This window comes from Micromesistius poutassou (genome assembly GCF_964030765.1).
Source record: "Micromesistius poutassou genome assembly, chromosome: 6".
Lineage (NCBI taxonomy): Eukaryota > Metazoa > Chordata > Actinopteri > Gadiformes > Gadidae > Micromesistius > Micromesistius poutassou.
The window spans coordinates 1,369,640-1,387,997 of record NC_140276.1 but is presented as its reverse complement, the minus strand read 5'-3'; the positions used below and the strand labels follow the sequence as shown (position 1 = coordinate 1,387,997).

General features: G+C 50.6%; 1 protein-coding gene across 1 annotated transcript; it reads left to right on the top strand.

Moving 5' to 3' along the window:
* Window positions 1-11,654: 11,654 nt before the first annotated feature.
* tmco6 (transmembrane and coiled-coil domains 6) lies at window positions 11,655-17,358 on the top strand. Its single transcript, XM_084469489.1, has 12 exons — window positions 11,655-11,823; window positions 11,931-12,034; window positions 12,209-12,318; window positions 12,536-12,719; window positions 12,936-13,040; window positions 13,133-13,224; window positions 14,154-14,273; window positions 14,475-14,589; window positions 14,785-14,968; window positions 15,139-15,233; window positions 15,910-16,077; window positions 17,133-17,358. The coding sequence occupies exons 1-12, from the start codon at window positions 11,733-11,735 to the stop codon at window positions 17,271-17,273; spliced, it is 1,509 nt and encodes a 502-aa protein (XP_084325615.1). The 5' UTR covers window positions 11,655-11,732; the 3' UTR covers window positions 17,274-17,358.
* The last annotated feature ends 1,000 nt before the right edge of the window (window positions 17,359-18,358 follow it).

Sequence of the window (18,358 nt, the reverse complement as noted above, 5' to 3'; positions counted from 1 at the left end):
ATACTTCAACATGCATGTCGCCCTCTAGAGGCGAATGCCATGTGCGCATCCACAAAGTGCAGACCAGCTGCACACATGGACAACCACGTTACCCACCGAGTGTGTGAAATTATGTTCTGAAAGATAAATGTGAACATCATTTTTCAAGACATAAGTAAAAAAAAAAAAAAAAACATGTTAATGTGGATCGTGAAGTATTCGTGTGGATTTAATTTTAAAAAGCAAAAAAAGCAATAAATATTTGTAGTCTGCGGTGCACTCGGTCTGACCGCGTCATGTTGGTTACAACTCACTCCCTTTTACATGCACTTCTCCATCTTCAGGTTTGTACGTATCCACTTTTAACATAACTTTTTACTTCACACATCGTTATATTATTAAGTGCTAAAAGACTAGATCACAAGTACAATTATGAAAACTTCCATAGCTCCATGGTTCGTTGTTCAGACTACACGTCCCATGGTGCATCTCTGCAATAAAGCGGAAGTACACTCGTAGTTCAAAGGCCGGACCGACCCGCCTCAAACACGCGTGTGTGGTGCGGGGTGAGTGTGTGTGTGTGCAGCGTGGGTACTTCTTCCAGTTTGTTTTAGTTTTGTTCCGTGTATATATATGGTCTGTCGCATTGTCGCGTCTTGTTTTGAAGATGTCCGCGGACGCGTTGAAGCGCGGCCGCTTGATCCTCCTGATCTGTCGTCATTTAAAGGAGAGCGGGCTGCTGGACGCAGCCGAGGAGCTGAGGAAGCATGCACCTCAGGTCTGCACACACACACACACACACACACACACACACACACACACACCTTAACACGCACACACAGACACACCTTAACACACACACACACACACACCTTAACACACACACACACACACACACACACCTTAACACACACACACACACAGACACACCTTAACACACACACACACACACACACACACCTTAACACACACACACACACACACACCTTAACACACACACACACACACACCTTAACACACACACACACCTTAACACACACATTCACCACACACACACACACACATTCACCACACACACACACACACACACAGACACACCTTAACACACACACATTCACCACACACACACCTTAACACACACACCTACACACACACACACACCTACTGAGCTGTTCTTCTTTGCATTACAGGTGGAAACGGGCACGTCTGCGTCCTTGATGGACATTTATAACGCATGGTTGGAGTGAGTACGATTACACCCCCCCCCACCCCCCACCCCCCCGCCCCTCCGTGCAAACCATGTATAACATCAACCCTTCTAAACAGTGAAAGTAACGCACAGGCTGGCGTCGTGTTGATGTCTCATTCGATGATAGAAAGTCCAACGGGCTGACCAAGAGGAGACGGAAAGCAGACCCGAAGAGCAGCAGCGAGACGTCGGAGTCCGAGGACGGAGTGACCCTCGCTAAAGGTAGCGTGCTGCTCACACACAGCGCGCAGGCAGGGTGTAGCTGTTGTTGTAGCTGTTGTTGTAGTTGTTGTAGCTGTTGTGATGATGTGTGAGTTTGTCAGTTTAACATCGGGGCGCTGTGCTCATTCTGCAGTACTGTTGCGCTTCAGCGGTCAAACTATTTGTTTTGAAACCCGTTTTCTGAAGGTGGGGTCAAGCGGCCTGCAAGATCGAAAAAAACTGCAGCTGGTGATGAGGAGGAGGAGGAGGAGGAGGAGGAGGAGGAGGATAGTGAACTGCTCAGCCAGAGCCTACTTTCACAGGTAAGGCCCAGTCAGACCAGACACAGGAAACAGTGCAGACAGACTCAGTCAAGATACATAAACAGAAGTCATTTTGAATTCGTTTTGGATATTTGTGTTTGAAGTTTGATTCTGTAATTACAATGATTCATAGAATACTTATAAACACGTGACACTGGAAAAAAAAGAAAGAAAAACACTGACTAGGAAATAATGAATGTTGTAATTGAAATAATGATCTCCCACGTTTTGGTGGTCAAGGTGGTATTGTGAAGTCCACCCCTAAATATTTCTGCTGACACTTTAATTTCACCCACAGACTCCTATAAAATTATCCAAACAAACTCCAGTGAAGACTCATGGGAACGCAGTTAAAACTACAGTTCCCAGCAAGCCAGAGAGCAGTGATACGGATTCAGAGAGCGACGAGGGAACTACAGGGGTGAGTAGTTCTGCAATATCATGCATAAGTTTTAATGACCTGTGTGAAAATGGTGGCTTTTCCAATTCACCTGAGCGACCTCAGGACATACTCATTCGTTCCTCTCTGATTTTATTATTCTGACGTTAGAAACGACAGAAAAAAAAGCCACCGGCGAGACCCACCACCGTGACCAAGGCTGTAAAAGCACCAGTGAAGGCAGCCACTGGTCCTGTCAAGTCCAAACCCCCTGCCTCGTCCAGTAGTGAGTCTAGTGACGAAAGTGACGATGGCGCCGCTGCTCAAACGCAGAAGGCCACCGCCACCACCAAGCCCACTCCACCTGCTCCTGCCCCACCTGCATCCAAGGCTAAACCGGTTGTAGCCGCTTCTTCGACCAACAAGACCCTGCAGGCTGCAGCCACGCCCGCTAATTCCCCCGCTGCTAAGACCCCCGCTGCTAAGACCCCCTCTGCTAAGACCCCCGCTGCTAAGACCCCCGCTGCTAAGACCCCCGCCGCAGGCGCCGGGAAGCCAGACAGCGACAGCAGCGAGACGTCCTCAGACAGCGACGAGGAATCGCTGCCTGGGAACCAACAGGCGGCCACGCCGTCAGCCAATAGGAAGGCCCCTCCCACCACACCCAAGACGCCCCTCGGAGCGGTCACTACAGCCACCAAGACCCCCACTCCTGCGGCCCCGGGCCCCGATAGGGCCCGGCCCTCTGCTGCTGCGTCCAGCGCGGAGTCCAGCGAGGAAAGTGATGATGGCGCCGCCGCCGCCAAAAAACCTCCCGCCGCCAAAACCGCCCCGGCTGCTCTGGTCACCGCCGCCTCCAAGGCTAAACCGGTCGTCGCCGGTTCTCCGACCAAGAAGACCCCGCAGGCTGCAGCCCCACCGGCCCGGGCCGCAGAGAGCTCCAGCGAGACGGAGTCCTCGGACAGCGAGGATGAGGTGAGTGCATCGCGATGCAAACTTAAATATAATGGATAACATGACCAGTGTATAGAAAGTATTGATTTATCTTCGTTCACTTTAGACACAAGTCTTTAGACTCATACGTCCATAAGTACAGTATCGTAATAAGGTAGGGTAGGCGATTTATGTTAGAAGCGTTCTCTATCTTTTTGTTTGTTGACACTCTCGTTACATCCCAACAGCAAGCAGTACATCAAATTCTCTCGACAGTTGAAAAAATAAATCTGTTTTCTGTGGCGGTTGCAGGCCTTTAAAACGCCCGGCAACCGGTTCATTCGGCTAACCCTAACCCTAACCCCAACCCCAACCCTAACCCTAACCCTACTAACCCTAACCCCAACCCTAACCCTAACCCTACTAACCCTAACCCCAACCCTAACCCTAACCCTACTAACCCTAACCATAACCCTAACCCTACTAACCCTAACCCTACTAACCCTAACCAGGGGGGGGGGGTGGGAGAGTGCTCTTTTGCTAAGGGGACCTGAAGAGAATGGCGGGACTATCTCAGTTGGATACATTTTAAATCTATTACACTCTGGCCGTCTTCTCCAAATTGCCTAACCTAGCTTTTTAAATTCTAATTTGTATTAACTATGCTCGTCTCCGAAGCCACCCGCCAAGGCAACGGCCGGCGCCACTCCAAAGCCCGTGAGGACGGCCCCCAAAGCGGTCTCTACGCCCTCAAAGACCCCCACGCCCGCGGCCCCGGGCCCCAAGCAGAGGGCCCGGCCCTCTGCTGCTGCGTCCAGCACGGAGTCCAGCGAGGAAAGTGATGATGGAGCCGCCGCCGCCAAAAAACCTCCCGCCACCAAAACCGCCCCGGCTGCCCTGGTCACCGCCGCCTCCAAGGCTAAACCGGTCGTCGCCGCTTCTTCGACCAACAAGACCCCGGTGACTGCGGCCACGCCCGCTAAGACCCCCGCCGCTAAGACCCCCGCCGCTAAGACCCCCGCCGCAGGCGCCGGGAAGCCAGACAGCGACAGCAGCAGCGAGACGTCCTCAGACAGCGACGAGGGATCGTTGCCTGGGAACCAACAGGCGGCCACGCCGTCAGCCAATAGGAAGGCCCCTCCTGCAGCCGCCCCACCGGCCCGGGCCGCAGAGAGCTCCAGCGAGACGGAGTCCTCGGACAGCGACGACGAGGCCCCTCCCGCCACACCCAAGACGCCCCTCGGAGCGGTCTCTGCAGCCACCAAGACCCCCACTCCTGCGGCCCCGGGCCCCGATAGGGCCCGGCCCTCTGCTGCGCCTCCCGCCGCCAAAAAACCTCCCGCCGCCAAACCCTCTGGTGACGCTCTGGTCACCGCCGCCTCCAAGGCTAAACCGGTCGTCGCCGGTTCTCCGACCAAGAAGACCCCGCAAGCTGCGGCCCCACCGGCCCGGGCCGCAGAGAGCTCCAGCGAGACGGAGTCCTCGGAAAGCGAGGATGAGGCCCCTCCCCCCACGCCCGTGAAGACGCCTCTCAGAGCGGCCTCCACACCCTCCAAGGCCGCCGCTCCAGGGAGGCCTGGGTCCGTGTCCGCGGCGCCGGCGGCCGTCCGCAGGAGGCCCGACAGCGTCAGCAGCGACACGTCTTCAGAGAGCGACCGGGAGACCGCGGAGGTGGGTGCATCGCGATGCTACGGTCGCCATCTCGAGGATTGTCCTGTAAAATAAATGCATTTTAGGTCTCCGTCTTTCGCCGAATGAGGTAATGCAATGCTGAGTGGGCCCGGGCGCTGTTGAATGCTCTTGCAAAGTGCGGTATTATGCACGTTAGGAACTGGGTGTCGGTGGGGACGGAGTTTGTATCTCTGGGAGAAAAGGGGGGGGTCGCCAAAGAGAACGAACCGGAGGTCTTTGAGACCAGCGTTTTAACATGACTAGCGTCAACAAAGTCGGGATTGTTTTCATTGACGTTACGAGTACATGTATTCACTGTTCATTTGTGTTCGTTCTGCTTGATTCCAACCTGGTTTCACAGCCACAGCCCGCTGTCAAGGCATCGGCCGTCGGCGCCCCAAAGCCTGTGAAGGCGGCGCCTACAAACGCCGCCTCTGCACCCGCCCAGACCGCCGCCCCTGCGGCCCCTGGCCCCGCCCCTCTGGGCCCCAAACCCTCGTCGGCGGCGTCGAGCAGCGAGGACAGCGACGACAGCGACGACGACGGTGCCGGCAGACAGACGCAGATCTTGGATTACTTCAAGGCTGCCAACGAAACGCCCGGCAGCGCGCCCACCCCAGTGGCCGCTGCCGCCGCCGCCGCCACACCGGCCCGGGCCGCGGAGAGCTCCAGTGAGACGGAGTCCTCGGACAGCGAGGATGAGGCCCCTCCCACCACACCCAAGACGTCCCTCGGAGCGGCCCCTACAGCCACCAAGACCCCCACGCCTGCGGCCCCGGGCCCCAAGCAGAGGGCCCGGCCCTCTGCTGCTGCGTCCAGCACGGAGTCCAGCGAGGAAAGTGATGATGGAGCCGCCGTCAAAACTGCGCCCAAGACTAAAGCGGTCGGAGCTGCTCCTGCAACCAAGAAGACCCCCGCCGCTAAGAAGACCCCCGCCGCTAAGAAGACCCCCGCTGCTAAGACCCCCGCTGCTAAGACCCCCGCTGCTAAGACCCCCGCCGCTAAGACCCCCGCTGCTAAGACCCCCGCCGCTAAGAAGACCCCCGCTGCTAAGTCCCCCGCTGCTAAGACCCCCGCCGCTAAGACCCCCGCCGCTAAGAAGACCCCCGCCGTAGGCGCCCGGAAGCCAGACAGCGACAGCAGCAGCGAGACGTCCTCAGACAGCGACGAGGGATCGCTGCCTGGGAACCGACAGGCGGCCACGCCGTCAGCCACGCCGCTCGGAAAGGCTCCGACACCAGCCAAGACCGCCGCTACCCCTGCAGCCACTGGCCCCGCGCCTCTGGGGGCCAAACCCTCCGCCGCGCCCGGCCCCGGGACCAGTGAGGAAGGGGACGGCGGCGGCGGCGGCGGCAGACAGCCCGGCGTCGGCATGAAAACCATCTTGGATTTCTTCGGCTCGAACGCTCCCGCTAAGACTGCGGTGGTGGTGAACAGGAAGCCAGGCGGCGGCGGCGGCGGGGCCAGTGGGGCCAAAGGGGTGAGCAGTGTGGTACGTTATATTTTTATATGGTACGCATGTTGAGGAGAGGAGGAGGTACCGTTAGGCCCTAGAATCCTCTTGCGTTTTTTTGGGTTTCAGGGTGCTTACATCACGAGGTCAGAATGATTCATGAGTCGATACGTGTTACGCGGATGCTTTAAACAAGCGTTTTCGAAAAATATTGCTTTGCGATATTACGAATATCTTTTGGAAAATTTGCATATTTTTTTTGTGGCATTTACTTGCACTGAGAATATATGCAGATGCAGTCGAAGCTCTAGCACAAAAATAAAATCCCATTTAAAATAACTTCAGTGAACCAGAAAAAAATATAAAATAGTTACCATTACTTGCTCCCTCCAAGATTAAATTTACCTTTATTGTCATAAAAGATAATCGCGATCCTTGCATGACTCTTTATAGATTTATATATATATTTTTTTTTGTTATTTCATCCCGTGCATTTTGTGGACATTTTCTTTGACTCACGGCGCAATATCTGATCTCTGAACTCACTCTCTGAACTCGCTCGTTCCTAAAGATCCCAACACCGCAGCCCCCGGGCAAGGCCGCGGCGTCCCCCCGCTCTGGGCCTGCGTCCGTCCGGCCGCCCGGGTCGTTGGATAGCGGCAGCGACGACGACGCCGCTCGCGATGTTGCGGCCTTCGCCCCCAAGCCCGCCTTCGTCCCCCAGCCCGCCTTGGGGCCCACGGCCGCCGAGTCCAGCGACACCGCCTCCGACAGCGAGGAGGACCACGACATGGTAGCGGGATCCGTCGCCGAGACGTATCTTAACGTTTTGTACATTCGACGTCTTCCGTTTTTGACACCTTGCTTCTTGAAACCGGTCAACAGGAGCTAGGAATCGTGCTGAAGTTACTCGAGGCGAGAAGGAAACACGCGGCCAGAACGAAACCCGCCCCGAAGGAAGCCCCCGGAACAGCCCCCCCGCGGAGCCCCAAGAGCCCCGCCGCAGTAAGCCCCACGCACACACTTAAGGGTGGACGTCTGGAGACGCGTGGTGTGTGGATGGATACTAGGGATGGGTCAGGATATTCGACTATTCGATTATTCGTTCCCGAGGGTCAAAGTCGATTTTTAACATTTGGACCGTTAACATTTTTTCCCGTTCAAATAAACAAGAATTAACGGACGGAACTAATGTTGGTTCTGTAGCACTATTAGTTTTTTTTTTATTATTATTAATCATGTACAGAAAAACAACATACACAATACACAAGCATAACTATTAATATATACAACACAAACACTGATCACTGTTAAAGTTTGTTTTTTTGCGTTTAAGATATTAAGTGATTTCTTGCCGATGATCCATGGCTGCCTTTGTGAATGTCGGCACACATCGAATAATCGATCATTCGTTCATACCACCCACTGATTATTCAACCATGAAAATTTTGAGTTATTCACATCCCTAATGGATACCCCGATCCTTAAGACGGCCTTTACAGCTTATGGAGGTTTGTTGTTGTTGTTGCTGCTGCTCACGCCGATGATATTTGTCCTCATAGCCAGCGCCGACTTCCAAGCCCCCATCCAAAGCAAAGTCTAAACCCAGGGCACCCAAAGTCTCCGCAACTTCAACCTCCACACCGAAGGCCAAGGCCGCCCCGAAAGCCAAGAGGGCCAAGAAGGAGGACGTAGCTCTGAGCTCCACCTCGGAGGCTGGGAAGAAGACTCCAGTGAAGGTGGGCGTTGGTTAACATGCTTCGTTGGTCCTCGTTAAACCTTTGATTGTTTTTGCTGTCTGCAGAACTGTCTCTGGATGCATACATCATTGATTTACTTGCTTATAATTATTCCAACAGAGGTCCAGAGCGGTCCCTGGCTCCACAGCTGCCTCTCCTGGCCCCGTCTCAGGTATGTAGCCCAGAGGGACTCGTGCAGGGCTGTGATACAAGCAAGGTTGACAGATCTTTTAGGAATAATTTGTCGATTGGCAGTCGTCAGTCAATTTGCTTACAAGGTGCTTCTCTTTGCCGTGGCGTCTGATTCCTACATTCGAATGTGCTCTCATTTCCCTCCGTCCTAGACATGGCAAAGACTGTGAAAGTTAAAGCCACACCCGTGAAAGGAAAAGCCACACCCGTGAAAGGAAAAGCCACACCCGTGAAAGGAAAAGCCACACCCGTGAAAGAAAAAGCCACCGCCGTGAAAGAAAAAGCCACCGCCGTGAAAGGAAAAGCCACCGCTGTGAAAGAAAAAGCCACCGCCGTGAAAGGAAAAGCCACCGCCGTGAAAGGAAAAGCCACCGCCGTGAAAGGAAAAGCCACCGCCGTGAAAGGAAAAGCCACCGCCGTGAAAGGAAAAGCCACCGCCGGCAAAGGCCAAGCAACACCTGTGAAAAAGACACCGGTGCTGAAGAAGACACCGACGCCAAAAAAGTCACAGACTGCAAAGGTTTGAAAATAGAACTCAACCCTTTAAAGGAGAACTCGATTGTTGAGGGGAAAAAAAAAAAAAAAAAAACTGACGGAAATTGATTTGACCAAGCCAGAGATCTGCACTGGCTACCGGTGCTACGGAATAGCTCTAACGCTAACCTATGTTGGCAAGATCTTCATCTGCTTTTGGGGCTTCTAAACACATCCATCCGAAACAGTATACGCTGCGTTATTTCATGTAAACACTCACCGCATCCGTTCTTCTATCGGCTAGTAAGGGCTTCCTGGATATGTCCACGGGGTAATCTGCGGTGAGTGTTTACGTGCAATAACGCAAAGGTTATACTGTTTCGCCACACTTATTTGAGTTAAAACGTGCACGGTGGTGTCTCGTAAGGAACCAACTCATGTTACCGAGGTCTTGGAATGGTTTTCGGAATTTGTTTAGAAGCCCCAAAAGCGGATAAAGAGCTTGCCCCCATAGGTTAGTGCTATAGCTATTCTGTAGCGCCGGCAGCCAGTGCAGATCTCTGGCTTTGGTCAAATCAATTTTTCGTCTGGTTTTTAGCTTCACTCAACATGGGGTGACCCTCAGGAAAACAATAATGGGGTTAAAAATCGCCAGAGTTCTCCTTTTAATGTAGGAGAGAAGCCGTTTATGTATCACGGCTGATGCAGTAGTACGCTAAACAATGTCTTCTGTACCCTAAAGTCGACCAAGAGGAAGCTGGGTGACCCTCAGCCCCCGGAGACAGGGGAGGTTTCGGCCATCGCCCCCCCGATTCCTCCTTGGAACAACAGCTCTGACTCTGAGGGCAGTCTCGACGTGGAGAAGTGGAAGCAGCTGGTTTGGAATCTGTCAGGTGTGTGTGTGTGTGTGTGTGTGTGTGTGTGTGTGTGTGTGTGTGTGTGTGTGTGTGTGTGTGTGTGTGTGTGTGTGTGTGTGTGTGTGTGTGTGTGTGTGTGTGTGTGTGTGTGTGTGTGTGTGTGTGTGTGTGTGTGGGGGAAGCGAGTGGGGTAAATTGTTGTTTTTTTCCCAAATAAGAGAATAACTGCTCGATCCAATTCACATCAGAAAAAAAGTGTCACAAACGTGTCTGTAACAACCTGGTCATCCGTAACGTCTCTGTGGGTTCCCCCCCCCCCCGCGCGCGCTTCGTCTGCACAGTGGAGGACGAGGCCAAGATGCAGACCATGGCCGCCCTGGATACAACGCCGGCCCCGGCCAAGAAGCCGCGCGTCCGCAAGCCCCGGGCCAAGGCCGGCGCCGGCCCCGCTCCCGCCCCCGCCCCGGGGGAGTGGACGCCCAAACCGTCCCGGGCTAAAAAGACGTTCCCAACGGCCAAACAGACCCTCCTCTCCTTCGTGCCCGCGGCCACGCCCGCCGGGGCCAAGAGGAAGGGCGCGGCGGCGACGGCGGCCGACGGCGGCGGCGTCCAGGCAGTGGAACCCAAGAGGCGGAAGAAGAGCGACCCCGGGGAGGGGAAGGCGGCGGGGAGCAAGGCGGACGGGAACAAGGGCGGGAAACCTGCCGGGAAGAGCAAGAAAGACTCGCTGGCTGGAGACCCGAAGACGAGTAAGGAGGTCAAGGTTAGGAAAAAGAAACCGAAACAGGCGGCTGAGGTGCTCGCCGCCGCCGCCGCCGCGATGCTCCACGGTCTGATGCCGGACGCCGCCGCCGCCACAACGGAGGGCCCCGTTCTGTCGGAGCCGAAACCCAGTGAGCAAGAAACACATTTCTCACAATAAGCACAGTTGCTTTTGATTAAAAAAAACAAACAAACAAAAAAAAAAAAAGTTGACTCCACTGTATCATCAGTATTTTGTTTTTTTTTTGTTAACAGAGAGCAAAAAGAAAAAGGCCCGAGATAAAGCAGCCGTCTCCGTTTAGGACCTGAAACGAGCGAAATGGCCGCCACCTCCTGCGGTGTCTAAAAGGTATTCAGTTGCGGTTATAGTGTTGATTACAAGGAACAATGATATGGTTTTAAAAAAGGGGTTATAAATCTAAGAGAAATGTGTTATGAATTATCTTGTAATATTGCGTGTCTCCTTTTTATTCACAGAAAACAAGCCATGAAGTACATGAAGACTTTTTTTTACAGACCGGTCAAGACATTTGGAAATCATGGGCCGCATGAAATACTGTAACAAGAATACTTTGTATTTTTCTACTCTTTTAATACCTTTTTATATGTTTTAGTTTTTTTGTGTTTTTGTACATATGAACCTTACATGTGCCTGGCTATGTTTTAAATTATAAGGACAGTGATAACCTTTCCTGTATGTTTTGTAGGCCCTGTATGCGCCACATGATTGAGTTTTAGACGTGTTTTATGATGTGGTGCCGGTGTCACACCAAATTCTGCGACCCACCGAAAAGTGTGACCCCAGGGGTCTTTCAGTCTTTCTACAAACGTTAATTCTAAACAGCATTTTACACAGTAGCCTATAATAGGAAATGCTCAAAAGGTAAATCAACGTGATTAAAAACTGACTGTAGCGTTTTATGGGGAAAGAAGCGACGGTGATGGACCGCACTAAACGCCCTATATCCATTGTATGGGTCTGTAAAATGCTAATCAAATCTATTTATTAAGCACATTTAATAACAAGCTGAGGGGTGTGGGCGGAGATCTTGTGTTTTATTTATGCTTTTGTTATAATGCGCACCGTTTTTTTCGACTTCATGCCTGTCTACTTCAAACTCGCGCTGCGTGCATGTTGTAGAAAATGTGCAACAGCGCCCCCTGGTGTCACGCTGGGTCGCAGAATTCGGTGTAACACCCCTACATAGAAACCCACCTCAAGTGCATGTTATAATACATTCGTTTTTATATAAAAGATGAGCAGTGATCAATTTTACACATGGTGCTGTCACTCCATACATAGAAAATAAAATATATTTTATTTTACAATTCCTGGAATTTCATTTTGGCCACCGAGACATGACATCACATGGACGCCAGGTGGCAATGTCGTTCCTCCGGGACGGGTCATGATGAAGCGCAGAAGAAGTCGACCTGTGAAGCACTTCAGGTCTCACCCTGAAACTCGGGGCTATTTTATATATGATATATTTATATAATTAGTATTTCATGTTCATGAAATGTGGAGATTGAGCTCAGTGCGCCACAAAGCTGTTCCACAGGGCCGCAGCTTGGAAGACTTCAAGTTAAAGAGACGAGAACATGAGAAAGGTGAGCATGTTCTCTCCACGTTCATCAGTGGAGTTCATTTTGTTGGTGCAGTTATTTAGACCAACCATAACGAAAGTGACTGAGTGAATGGACGTCTCCCGCTGCAGTGCTACGGAGAGCTCGCAAGGACCAGCAGCTGGTCAGCAAGAGGCTCCTGCTGTGTGAAGATGAGGACGACGAGACGCCCATGGACGCTGCTTCAGGGGACCAGGTCCGTGACCCTTCGCTCCTTAATGTCTCGTTATACATTCTGTTTGTTATTGAACGTGCATTACATTATTGTGAACATGATAGTAGGAGGAACATATGGACACGCTCTCAAAGACCCGCAAAAGCTGTGATCACTCACTTCTTCTCCCCCTCCCCGGGTTTTCTTCTGGACAAGGTGGTCCATCTAGTACAGAAACTCCAGCAGAGCGGGCAGGAGAAGGAGCCTCTTCTGAAAGCGCTAAGCAGTTCTCTGCGAAACCCGTCGGCCCAGACGGTCTTCATAAAGTATGGCCTCCTCCTCCTCCTCCTCCGATCTTCACGGAAATTATTAATTCTATTTATTCATAAGAACGTAAGAAAACGGCCACCGTGTGTGTGTGTGTGTGTGTGTGTGTGTGTGTGTGTGTGTGTGTGTGTGTGTGTGTGTGTGTGTGTGTGTGTGTGTGTGTGTGTGTGTGTGTGTGTGTGTGTGTGCGTGTGTGTACACGTACACTACTTCCAGGCATGAGAACAGCATGCATCTGCTAGTAGGGCTCCTGAGTGGCTCCCAGGCTCAGTGGCGTCTGCTGGGTCTCCAGTGTCTCCACGAGCTGTCCCAGTCTCACCAGCCCAACGTGACCCTGGCCTGTGTGCCCGCCACCCCTTACCTGCTCACCTACCTGTCCGGCCAAAGCACCAAGTTGACGGTCCGTGGCCAAGAGTGGCACCGAACAACAGAATAATAATACGGGGTCTTTAGGATTGTAATGATGTCTTAACTCTATTGGTTTATTGTTGTGTGTGTGTGTGTGTGTGTGTGTGTGTGTGTGTGTGTGTGTGTGTGTGTGTGTGTGTGTGTGTGTGTGTGTGTGTGTGTGTGTGTGTGTGTGTGTGTGTGTGTGTGTGTGTGTGTGTGTACGCAGGAGCTGTGTCTCTACACACTGGGTAATCTGTGTCCAGACAGCGACGTTGTAAGAGACAAACTCTTGGCCCAGGGGATCATACCTGCCCTCAAGAATTGCATGGAGGTAAAGTAGCACATGTACATGTGTACATGTACAAGCACAGCGTATTGTTGATGTTGTCATTCATTTGTGTGTGTGTGTGTGTGTGTCTCTAGAGCCAGCGTTACAACCTCGCCATAGTGGAAGCCGTAGGTTTCACGCTCTCTCAGCTGCTTCAGGCGAAGGACGCAGCAGAGAAGATTACTCCGTGAGTCCTGCGGCGGCACCTCCAGTACTTTCCAGCACACTCTGTTCACACATAGCCACCCCGCCCCACCCCTTCCTACTTATTGTATGTTGTACGTCCTGGTACTTAAAGGGGTCGTTCGGAATTTTGGACATGGGACCTCATTTCCAAGTGAGCCAGTGTGTTATTTATCACCGTTTTCAACACGTTTCATTCAGTCCTTCTAGTTGCAGAAATTGCTGGTGCTAGGCTAGCGCGAGTCGACGGGAACTGCTAGCCTGCCAATAAAAACAGTTTTACCCACTCCACAGTACGCACGAGGCAAACCAATTATAACGCCAGACTATCGATGTAAATGTCTGTGTTGATAGAATAATATTAGAAATAAAACTATCCTTGTATCGCAATGATCGCATTACATTTTGGGGGACTGTTTTCTCAGCAGCGGCGGAATTTCACTTTGCTCCGGTGTAGCAACCGATTCACTACAGCAGAAGGTAAACAGAGAAGCGCACTCCAGGTAATATCAGTCCGCCGCTGCCGTAGCCTGCCTCCAACTACAGGGATTATAAACTAAATGCAATGTGATGCAACACTATTCCATCAACACAGACATTTACATAGATAGTCTGGCGTTATAATTGGTTTGCCTCGGGTGAGTGTGGTCTTATCCTAGCTATCTCTGTCGTGTGCGGGGAACGGGTTAACCTAGTGATTGTTAGTGCTTGTCACGTGGGTTCTATGGACATCCTCACTGTACAGACAGCGATATATATTGTTGTTTCTCTTTCTTCTGACTAAATGTACTTATTGTAAGTTGCTTTGGATAAAAGCGTCTGCCAAAGTCCCTGAATGTAAACGTGGATGCGTTCAGGGCTGTTTCAGAGGGCGTGGCCCGCGTCACTCACACGGAGTTCGTTCTCTCGTTCTCTCGTTCTCTCGTTCCGCAGGGCGGTCCTGGCGTCCGGCCTGCCGTCACTCCTGATGTCTGTGCTGCTGACCCCTGACCCCCGGTTCGGCCTGGCTCCGGCCGTCGAGTGTGCTTGGTGTCTGCACTACCTCACCTGCAGGTCGGGGGTCTCCCACCGCCAGAGAAGCACCCCAGATGTTTATTCCCCCCCCCCCCCCCCCCCACACACACAGCCATGTCGTGTCCCATAATCGTGTTACTTAGTAGATCCGGTCTGAATCAGTTCTATGTTTTAGGATTTGTATCTGTTATCTATGTGGTATGGTTTTCTTTAATCTTCCTTTTGTTTCTTAACCCATAGTACCTTGGACAACTCGGCCCTGAGAGCTGACGGTGCCCTCTCAAAGTGCAGTTCTCTATTAGTGTCCCTAGGGGGTGCTGTGGCCAAAGGCACCAAAGAAGAAGGCATGGAACTGGTGAGGTGGAAAAAAAAAAATCGTACTCTTTGACGATTCCCATGCATTTTTCCTCATTTGATCGAAGCCCCACAATGTGGCAAAAAAACGACAAATCAGAAATCTCTCAAATTAGGATTTGGGTTGTGGCTCTTACACTGACTCATTTCATAGTCTCAACCTCATTTCTTCCCTACGACCACTTCCTCTTCCTAGTTGGTCTGGCCACTTCTGCGCTCTGTGGGCAATCTGCTCTCGTCTGGTCCTCCTCCGGAGGACGTGAGGTCCCAGGTGGGCGACCTCCACCTCCTGCCCGCGTTGTGTGCCCTTGCTCGGGCCTTTCTGCCTTCCCATCCGGCCCTGGCCAGGGAGAGCGCCTGGGTCCTCAACAACCTGACAGGTTCGAGAATTTCTACCAAGTGTCGATTGTTTAGACTTATGCCACTCAAATCAAAATTTCTCGTCGATGATATAGTAAAGAACAAATCACACACAAAGATTTGGTTAACCCATGGTAAATGTAAAGTCAGACTAAGCTTATAGTGAATATAATCTCTCGCTCGCACACAGCTGACTCCGGCGAGCTCTGCACTGCGCTGCTGGATCTCAACCTGGTTCCAGAACTGATCCAGCTCCTGCCTTTCTCTCAAGGAATCAACACAATGGTGAGCACAGACAAACTCAGCGACGTAGCGACGAGTGTACACACACACACACACGATATCCATTAGATCTGTCAACTGTACCGCTTCACGTGAAGCAGATTTTGTGAAACCTGTTTCACAACAAAGGTGAAACCCAGTAACTTTGTGTGATAGCTCTCCCCTGGGGATCCTTTGCACTTGGACATTTGCTAGGATTGTTTAAGAGTTTAGATATATCTAACTCTCGGGATTTGTTTCTTCCTTTTTTACTAAGTAACCTCTTAGGTCAGTATGAGCATGGTGGAGCTATCTCGAAATTGTGATTCTATTCGCTATTAAATGAATGAACAGGCTGTTTTTATTTGCATGACTTTTTTTTTGCATGATATTTTGCTGTACACCCATTTTTATGAGCTGTGCCCTCACATGAACTTTTGTTTGCCAATCCTGTATGACCTTTGGCATACCCGGCGCTTCCACCACCGGGTATGTGCCCTTCCCTTATGGTTGGGTTTAAGCTGGCGACAATAGCATCCAGCCGCAGCCCCGGAGCCGAACACTGTGGTGTGGCAGATCGGCTTATTTCAGCTTTTTTTTTTATGTTTTGCGTCACAGTCGCCCCCTAACTGCCCCAGTCTAGTTTAACATAATTTTTTTCTTTTTCTTTTTTTAACTGTGCCCTCCGTTTGTTTCCCAGATCCTTCGGGTATTGGGTAATGTTGCCCACAAGACTAACCGGTCCTGCTCCCAGCTGGCCCGGGCGGGGTTAGTGCCCGCCCTGTGCGCCACTCTCAGGATGTCTGAGCCGGATGTGGTGGCTCTGAGCCTGGAGGTCCTATTCATGCTGGTAGCGGGTTGCCCTCAAGTAAGTATACAAGCGCCTGCCCTTACAGTAAACAAAGGTCGAACAGCAGAGCAACATCTCTGGTGACGGTGGGTTATTGTGTGTGATGTGCCTGATTGATTACACTTGCTGTTAAATGGTAAATGGTCCTCATTTACATAGCGCTTTACAGTGTTGACAGACATTCACCCTTTCATGCACACATTCACACACAGTACAGTCAGGAGCAATTAGGGTGAGGCGTCTTGCTCAGGGACACCACGACACTCACAGCTAGGAGGAGCCGGGGATCGAACCAGCAACCTTGCGGTTACCAGCCAACCCGCTCTACCTCCTGAGCTAATGCCGTCCCCAACTAACTAGCTCTAATTTAAGGTAACGGTTTAGGTTGAGTGTTAAGGGATTCTTTAAATTGAATGTTTTTCATGTGTTTTTATTGTTTTATCGCTGTGTATTTATTAAAGTCGCAATGTGTACCTTCTCAACGAGCTAGCAGCTAAAGTGACAAGGACATATCTGTAGAATGCTGATCGAAAGTGATTTCAATAAAGTTATATTAAAATCACATCTTGCGCCAGATATATAATTTTTTTTTTACAATTTCACTAGCTTGCCTGTGGGGGGATATTCCGTCTTTGTCAAGGGGCCGGCTTTCATGCATACTCTGAAAGTTTTTTTTTTTTTCCTTTTTCTCTCATGCAAGAATGAGTGGACAACATCGGAGTGTAGGCAACAAACACGATTTAACTATTTACAAGTGCAAAAAAACGTGCAAGAGTGCAAGGTCATGATTCAGTGCAGAACTATTTACAAAGTCCTCTACGCAAGTCCCGCCCCTTGGTACCGCGATGCCGTCTAATCGCGTTTACATGAAAATGGAACCCCCAATATGTGTACGATTCGAAAGGGGACATTGGGGTGCGAAATCAAGACGGTAATATTACCTCAGTCAGTGTAAACTCGCGTACCATGCCGGGGGGGAAAAGTTTCAAATAAGACAAATAAGTTATATTTGGCAGTGTAAAAAAAACGCTTTTTGAGACGTCAACCTCACCGACCCTTTCATCGTCCCCCAGGCAGCGGAGGAGTTTGTGGGGCAGAACGGCGTCCCGCTGCTCGAAGCCGTCCAGTACAACGGCGACGGAGAGATCCGGCAGAGAGCCGCACACCTCCTCGAGCACCACCTACGCTCCCAGCACACGGTGGAAGCAAGCTAACCATGGAGCCACTGTTTAGCTTTCCAATGAAATGACATAACCGTGTCTCTGGTGCCGGCTGACGGGATCACGGGGGGGGGGGGGGGGGGGGCAGAGCAGGGGCCCTCGCTGGTGGGCAGGGGCACGTCAAGCCAGTGACAAGTTTACCCGATTGTAAAGCCGATCCAGTTGATGGTGTATATTTTGTACAGGTTTTTTTATATTTAATACGCTGATTTTAAACTAGTACTTTATGAAATTGACTGCTTTTTGTCCTGTGTTATTGGGAATAATGTAAATATCACGGTATGAGATCACTTGGCAATGAAAAACAGCTTTGTTTCAGATCTGACTTGATTGACATTGACACAGTTTTCCTTCTATAATAATGGGTGTAGAAATGGCACTCATTGTGTGGCCCCAGGTGTTTTCCAGAGCATGTATTTCTGTGGTTCCTACTCTACATCAATGACATGTATTGTCTTTCTGTATACCTGACAAAACCAGTTTAATTATGAACAACGTCTGTTTGATTGATGTACTTGGAGTACTTGAATCGTTTCATTGGTGGCCAAGCTTTGAGGACCACAATGGAAATACGTTTCTTACTTTGATCCTCCTATGATTTTATTCATGCATTCTTTTTCTGATGTATTTTAAAATGATCAAATAAACTTATCCTAAACACATGCTAAAAGTTATTCTTTAAATTGATAGATGTTTCATGGATGTTATGAAATGCTTAATGAAACGCATAGGTGCAATACATTTAACACCACTGGAAACGATATGATACAGATATATGTACCGAAACCTATGTCGGGTTGTGGGGCCTACAAAGGAGCAGAATCACTGGAAGGGAAGGAAACGAAACTCTGGAACAGCTATCAACAGGTAGGCTAAAGTTCGTTTTGTGAAAGCTATTTGATATTTTCTAAATCAAAAATGTGATGAAATATGAATTAGATGAATGCATTGATTTATGTCTGCATTTTATTAATACACGCATTATTACTTTCATTGTCATAGGTGCAATACATTTAACACCACTGGAAACGATAAGATACCGATCTATGCGTCAACATTTTGTCAGTTATTTCATTACA